General features: G+C 43.4%; 1 protein-coding gene across 1 annotated transcript; it reads left to right on the plus strand.

Annotated features, from left to right (window-relative positions):
• Positions 1-220: 220 nt before the first annotated feature.
• On the plus strand, positions 221-7,692 carry GMNC (geminin coiled-coil domain containing; the record flags this gene model as incomplete). The annotated part of the gene is made up of 3 exons (XM_033516764.1): positions 221-325; positions 1,727-1,843; positions 3,210-7,692. Coding segments are annotated over 3 exons (867 nt in total), but the record flags the coding sequence as incomplete, so codon positions are not given.
• Between the last annotated feature and the right edge of the window lie 432 nt (positions 7,693-8,124).

Consider the following 8,124-nt stretch of genomic DNA (forward strand, 5'->3'; position numbering starts at 1 on the left):
AGCCGGACTTCGCCGGGGGCTCGGGCTGCGCCTGCCCCTGGTCTGCCCCCGCCGGTGTTTCCAAGGAGACCTGGGCCGCCGTCTGCGCCGCGGAGCCGCCGCACAGCCAGGTCCAGAGGGAGGCTCGGCCGCCGGGTGAGTGCGCTCAGCTGCCGCCGGGACGGGAGCGGTACGGGACCGGGAGCGATACGGGACCGGGAGCGCTACGGGACCGGGCTAACCCTCGCTCTGGTCCGCAGGCCAGTTCTGCAGCCCGCAGCTCGGTGTCCAGGACGCGGTGTGGCAGGGAGACCAGCTGTCCTCCCAGCTCTACAGGAACAAGCAGGTAAGGGCTCTGCGCCCCCCAGCACCCCCGGGTTCACCCCACGAAGTTCCCGAACTTTTCGTCACATTTGACACCTTCTGGGTTGGCTTATGGTATTGCATATATGTGCTCTACTCTTGTCACTGGCATGGATATTAGAAGTGACACAAAACTGTTCCCTGCTTTTAGTGTTTGTCTCCATGTTGTCCTGTGAAGTTGGAGCAACTGTAGTGGGTTTCCCTATCCATTCCTCCCCTTTGACATTATATTGCAGCAGCAGCCTTGGCACTAAAGAAAACCAGGGGCATGAACAGGGGATCCCTCAGGCTATGGCAATGCTGTTGGCTAAAAATATGTAGTGCATGCCTTCCTAATTCCACCAGGTTTAAGTTCATGGGTAATGATTCCACCAGAATTGCCTAGAAGACCAACCATTTTGACCAACATGTTTTCCTTGTTACTTTATTTTCTCTTATCTTTCATTTCTGTTGTAAATCTCAGCAAGAGACAGGAGCAACTCTGAACTGTCTTAGATGACAGAACTCCAGATTGATGACTCTGATCAAGTACTTGGAATGACGTTTTGACACAGTGAAGTCAGTGCAAATTCAGATATTAACTAAAAGGTCCCTGGAATCAAACCATGGTTCCAGATGACAATGTATTTCTTTCTTTGGCTCTTCCTCAATCATTTAAGTCTGTTCTTGACTGAGCCTGTGCTCAGCAGATGCCTGTGGTCCTTGGCAGAAGATTATTTGTTCTCCTAAAGAAGTCTCCAAAGCTATGATCAGGAGCCAAAAATCTATCTGTAAACACTTAAATTTCCCATGGAAAAGTGCTAGGTGTCTGCCATTCCTGTTCAGCTTTTGAGACCAGGGATTATCTCAGCTCTGTATATCTACCAGGTCTGGGACAATAGGGTCCACAATTGAAGAGATCACTGAGTGCTGCTGTATCATAAAGAATGGCAACTGCATCTTCCTTCTGCACTCTACCCCCATAAATTGTTAGTGTGCAACTCCTCCTCTTTTTTTTTTTTTTTCACCAGCCAGCTATAAATGAGAAGGAGGGGTGCAAAGGGATGTTTACTGCTGCTCAAGAGGAGATCCTGAAGCTGTTGTCATGCCCGTGACCATTTCTGGCTGCTCACAGGGCTACCTGTAATTCTTTTCTATTATTATTCTGAGGTTGTAGGTTTTTTCAGAGTAATCTTCTCAAACAGTCACTTAAAGATTAAAGGAAGTCAAAAGTGAAAACTGAACAGTCATGCCACTTAGATTTATAGAGACAAGAGGCTGGAGGGGTTGGGTTGAGCTCACAAAGCAAACACCCAGATCATCAAATCCAAGCAGCTTGTACCAGAGGGCAATTGCTATTAAGTTACAGAATCAACACCTATTCATCAGTATCTCTATTCCACAGCTTCAAGATACTTTGCTTCAGAAGGAAGAGGAACTTGCTAGGTTACATGAAGAAAATAATAACCTCCGACAATACCTGAATTCTGCCCTGATTAAGTGTTTAGAAGAAAAAGCCAAGGTATTGTGTTCAAACCTGTCATACAAATGTGTGTAGAAGGAACAGGTTGATTAGGTGTGGGCCAGTAAAATATATGGAAAATCTAAGAATGTAGACAACCTGCAGTGGAACTCACACTCACATTTAAATTCACGAAGGTGACAGTTTCCTCCAGGAATGGTATCCTGTCAGGTGCTGACTGTGGAAACAGTGTAGCACCTGGAATAATGAAGTTTAATTTATTAGTTAGCTATAAGTAAGTTAAGATTATAAAGTCAAGGTAAAATTATTCCCTCTAATGCTTTTTTGTTTTTTCAGTAAAAAGCTCAAATTTGGATATATATTTTTGAATGTCTATTTCATCAATTATCCTTTTTATAAGGATTTTTTTCCCACTTTATTAATTAAAACTTGTGTTGTTTTTTTTTAATGGTGAAATACAAAATTAAACATTTTAAGTTAGATGAAACATTCTATTAAACTAAGCGTGAAGGGTTGCTTTATTAACATTTGGATTATTTGTCTCTCTTCTAAACAAAAATAAAATCATTTTTGTGAGCTTGAAGACGTTTTTTGCTATTCCAGTGTTGCTCATGAAACTGAACTATTGATTATTTGCACAACTCTGTGGATTGAGCATGAGGTAAAGACTGTAAGACGGAGACTTTCTTTTTCCATCCTGTTGATGAGTTGATAGCATGACATCCTCCTCCCCATGGCAAGACCTGGCTCCTGGCAGTGGAAAAGGTCTTCTTCACTGGGCAGAGCAGGGAGACATGGCCACGTACTGTGTCATGTGGAGAGGGGTCCAGTGTGGAACTGTCATGGGAGGTGTCTGAGCATTCATGACGTGGTGGGGAGCTGCCTTGTTTATTCTTGCCTTCCTTTGACCATCCCAGGATGCCTGAAGGGCCCTTGTCCTGGGATAATGACAATGGAGGTGAATGGATGAGGGCAGTGCCACTCAGGCTGCTGCTCTGAGCACTGCTTGTCAGCATCACCCTGTTCCAGCATGAGTTACCTTTGCATCCTCCCTCTTTGTCAGGCTGCCACTTTTCCCCCCATGCCCTGTCACCTGCCAAGCACTGCTGGCACAGATCCAGGCAGGAGTGCAGGGGCTGGGAATGCCACCAAAGCACAGGTCTTACTGACATAGTTACACTCTTCTCCTTCAGGGATTTTCTTTTTTTCACTGTAAAGATACAAAATAGTTGGCCATACCCATATGTTTAAACAGAGTGGAAAAAAAACTTTATAAGGATGGTACTAACCATCTTGTGCATATAAAATCTGAGGTCAGAAACATGTTGCTTTCAGGTGTCTAGAAATTCAAATTTTAATCTTCTCTCTCCACCTGGGTTTTTGTTTGTTTTGGTCTTTTTTATAGAAACTGCTATCTGGCCATGGACAAAAAACCTGTGCTATCCTCAAAAGTACCAAGAGGAGATTAAAAGAGGACCACTGCTTTGTTCCTCAAGAAACTCCTCATGCTTCTAAAGCTAGAAGGAACCTCTTCAATGAATTCACTGCCTGTGAAGAGCAAGCCAGCCCTGCTGTGGACAGCTGGGTCTTGCAGACCTTAGGATTAAAAGACGTGAACACCATTGATGAAACTTCAGCTAACTACAGTGCCCTGTCCCCAGACCTCAGAAGAGACACATACTGCCTGAGCCCTGGGGGAACAATAGACTATGAGCACAGGGAAGGAGCAGCAGCAGTGTTTAGCTGCAGCCATGTGCCTCCAGCCAACAGCAGCACCCATCCATGCAGCGAGGATTCTCCCTTCCTTCCTCAGTTTTCTTCAGCATCATGTGTCTCCTCACCAGTGCCAAGTGTTTCCTCCCTCCCAGCCTATGGGTTGCCTTATTTGACTGGTGGTTTGTCACCCAACAAAACAGAAGTGGCCTTCACAACGTCCCTGAGTCCCCACCGCAATGTGAGAACACACAGCTTCCACCAAGGACAGGCCTTTGTGCGCAGGGACGACGATGGGGGATGGAGATTCACCTGGGTGCCCAAGCAGGCTGAATGATGCACCTTGATCAAGGGTCAGCCATAGGGGATGTAGGAGTCACACTTTACCTTGTGCATGAGACAGGTTCAGGCAGAAAAAAAGGACCCCTTTTGGGCTTCTTTAAATGCTACTCTGTCATTAACCCACTCCTATTCCCTCACAAATTTTCACAGATGTGACTCCAGATTTCACTCGGACAATTTTCTGCCCCAGATGTTCAAACTGGATTCCTTTCTCTTGTGCCTGTGTTGAGATACTTGCTTTTACTTGTTTCCTGGGTTTTTGTCATCAGCTCTTCCTTGTTACTGGTAGTTTCCAGGCTTGGAGGGCTTTCACCTTTGTTCACTTTCACATGCACCAAACTGGAAAGCACTTTGGGATTGCACCTCTCTCACTCTGGAAATAGTGTATTTTCCACAAATATCCACAGACAACAAAGGAGGCATAGGTTGAAGACTGAGGATCAGCAGTTTGAGTGATTTAGTCTCTCTTGACTACACAGATTGCCTTGGATTTAACAGGTACCCATGGTTGCCTTAGGTGCTGCACAAGCAACCTACCTGCAGTTCCATGGTGCTGCCACATTCTTTGATGATGCCTCAAAATAAAAACAGGATTTACTTCTAATGCCTGGAGGCTACTTAATTACAAGAGATTTTTCATGTGCAGGGGATCTTCCCAAGGTGTGTTTAAGAGACTGACATGTTTACTAATATGTTTTAAAGGTATTTTGTCTGTCAATAAAGGGAGTTTACATTTGGGGAGGCAGTATCACTTAGTGGTTGGAGTGGGTCTTTGGGAACCACAGCCTTCAATGCCAGCTCCTGCCTCTCTGTGTCTGCCAGACTGTGATGGGCTAAGACCAGCACTACTTTGAGAATGCTTTCAAACTCTCTGAGAGAAGGTGCTCTAGCACTGCACAGGACTTGACTTTTAGTAGTGCTACTAAATTATATGAATGATTTAATGATATAAAGTCAATGGACATGAAGGAAGCTCACCAGTACTGTTTTCTGTTTCCTTTGTCTTTTGTTCTACAGTAGCTTGATGCCTAAGTATCAAAATAGATTGACTTGGTTATTCTTACTTTCAGAATGGGGCCACTGACATTGAGGAAGGACTTAAGTAAAACTGAGGATTTTCTTCCAGTGGCTTATTTTCCTATAGAAAACTGGATATTCTTCTATTTTAGAGGATAAAAATATTTCCTAATAGCCTGTTGTGCCTTAGAACTGCAATACTTGAGACCCTCCATCAGGACCAGTAATGATTTCCCAAAGGACTTCTAAATGAACAAACTGTATTTCTGGGTAAATTTACTTAAAAGTAAAGTTAGTTTGAAGTAACTGTGGCAGACTTCCAGAATAGGCAATTTGAAAGCATTGATTGTAGGCATTATTTCACTGGATTAAAAGCCAACCAACCTAAAAAAACAACCACCACAAACCCACACAACAACCACTGCAAAATAAACTCACAACAAAAACTCAGTAAAAGCCAAAAAACCCAAACCAGACAATGCCCATGGAATAAATATAAATATTTTTGGGGGGGCTTGCTGTAGTTCATAAAATTGTAGTTGATTGATGAAGACTGGTCAGACAAGACCACTATTTCTGTGGCAATTTTCTTCTTTTCAGTGAAAGCAGAAGAAAAATCCTGTCCTACAAACAACTCATTTTTTTCTCAATGCATTTATTTTCTATTATTCTCCCCTTGCCCCACTATATAAGAGATCATTGAAGAAAATACTCCCGTCACTGGAGTTTTTGTTGATGTGTGTGGTAGTGTAGAAAACACCTGAACCTAACCTGAGAATGTGATGGGAACCCCTGGTACAGGTGGAGGATGCAGAGCAAACTGGGAATAAGACAGTGTGGCCAGAGGACTACACCCAGCACAGCTGTAGATGCCACACCTCTCAAAGCAGCTGTGAAACAGAAGTAGAGAAACATCTGTCTATTCTAACACCACAGAATGTTATTATTGTGAGTTTCAATGCTGTGGAGTCAGCAGCACTAATAAGTGCTTTTGTCCTACCAACAGATCTTAAATCAGGGTTTTTTTTCTCTGAAGAGAGAGAAAAGCTTTCCATTTGCATGACACTTCCTTTCCACATTTTTATATCGCTGTGTTTGAGAACTTCTCCTGCAGAGATCCAGAACAAAAGTGTCAGATCTTTGGTACAATCCTGAAGTAGGGTTTCGGTAGGAACAAACTGATGATTGAGCCTTTGTCAGCCTTTTGTACAGGGGTGACTGACCCTTTGTCTCATAGCAAATAAATTATGAATGTGAGGGAATCATTTACCTGAATGAATCCTCTTCTTTTCCTGTGGGTTCCTGAATTTTATTCTATATGAAGGAGCTGAGTCCTGTTGGAGAGATTTTTTTCTGACTTTACTGGAGTTCACTTGGGTAGAGGATCCCATGGTGCTGCTTGTGTCAACTGATGGGTGCTCCTGACTTGCACGTGCAAACTTAAAATTCTGATGTAGGCAACTGCTTGAGCAAAGTTCTCTGTGGTAATGATGCTCCTGGGCACTGGAGCAGAGGGAGCATGCTGGAAAGGAAAGAGGAAAATTCCCAGATCATTTTACCAAATAAATAAGAGTTACTTGTTTTACTCTGACACCACCATCTGAAGCAATATTTCCTGTTACATGAAGAAGAATAGAAGCAGGCTGTGTCTAACACCAACCCACAGCAAAAAAGTCAGCCCAGTGACCAAACCATTAGATAAATATTGCTGCTGTTGCCAGAAGAAAGCCATTGCTCAGCCTAACTCACTCTAAACTGCCTGGTTCCTGTGAAAATCCTGCCTTCCTACAGGTATAATGGATACAGAAAGTTAATAGGAGGCTGAAGACATCTCATGGCATACTGCCACATGGTGGGATGTGAGGACAGGTACTGACTGGGCTGGTCTGGGTTGATACGTTCATTGAACCTGCTGTGTCCCCATGATTTCCTTGGGCCTGGAAGCAGTGAAGCTGCATTAATGTGGTGCATTGCTTTGCAAAGATGTGAGGGAGGTCTTGCTGGTAAAAAGCCTAGTTGGAGCTTTGAAATGGGTATTCAGTCTTACTTTGTGCTTCATCCTCCATGTTTGCCCTTTTGTATCCTTTCCCAGTGGGGGAAAAAGGTTGAAAGTCACCCTGCTGCTCATGGAATGTCCAAGGTGAAGCCCAGGGAAGCCCATGACACATTCGATGCCTCAGAGGTAGCTAGAGATCAATGGCAATGAAAGCAAAAAGTGAAGACAAAATCCAGTTCACACAGCCATCACAACTAGGTAGCCAGGAGATAGCAGGGACAAGTTTCAGCTTGGTACTGTATTTCTAATTTCAAAAAACAGAAAGCTAGAAATGAGAGTCAGGAGGCAAAAGTTCTGGGTTCTGATACTGCCTCTGGTGTTACACTTGGTTTAGTTGCTTTGGATTCTAACAAGAAAACATAACTCTTGCTGCTACAAACTCCAAGAAGTTCCCTCTTGCCAAGACTCAGTACCAGGCCCATAAAACTCCAGGATGGGGAACTATGACTTGAATGGCCATGGGGCCCTGGGTGGTACTTTGAGTAGCAGTGAACTTCCTTGTCTGTAAATATTAATCTTGTATTAACATAATTTGTTTTATTTTTTTATTTGAAGTTTTCGTTATTATGTGAATGTAACATGTAGCTGCATAGTTTAAAATAATCTGTGTTTCTAGAAAGGTACATCAGATAAATGGAAGTTAACACTTAATCTGTTGATGTTCATGATTTTCGTGATTTAAAAAGGCCATGATTATATGTAAATGTCAATTTTGCCACTGTCACGAAGTTATGACTAATAAAACCTAACATCCAATTGATGCAATTCTCTCTGCCCATTTTAGCACCCATTAAACCATGCAGCTGTTACTCAGCAGCACAGCATCCACCTGGCACCTACATATCTCCCCAGAGGTCTGAAAGGGACTTTTATTTCCTGCAGTCACAAGTGTCCACACAAGGACATGCCATGTTTTTATGATACCAGATCCAACTACATTGACAGCCACAGGTGTGATCACTTCAGCCTGGGCTTGCACTGATCCATTATTGCTTTGACTCAGGAATAGATGCCATGCTACCAAACAGCAGGGACAGAGGCAATTATTGTGCTTTTAGTCTGTTGTTTTTGCAGTATCTGGCTCTTGCATTTAATGGACTTGTACCTTCCTAAGCAGCTGGGCATCCTGATCCAGGACAACCTGATTCATTATAGTACTCTGAGTACTCCTGATTTTGACTCTGAAATGATG

The sequence above is a fragment of the Parus major genome, chromosome 9 (assembly GCF_001522545.3).
Source record: "Parus major isolate Abel chromosome 9, Parus_major1.1, whole genome shotgun sequence".
Lineage (NCBI taxonomy): Eukaryota > Metazoa > Chordata > Aves > Passeriformes > Paridae > Parus > Parus major.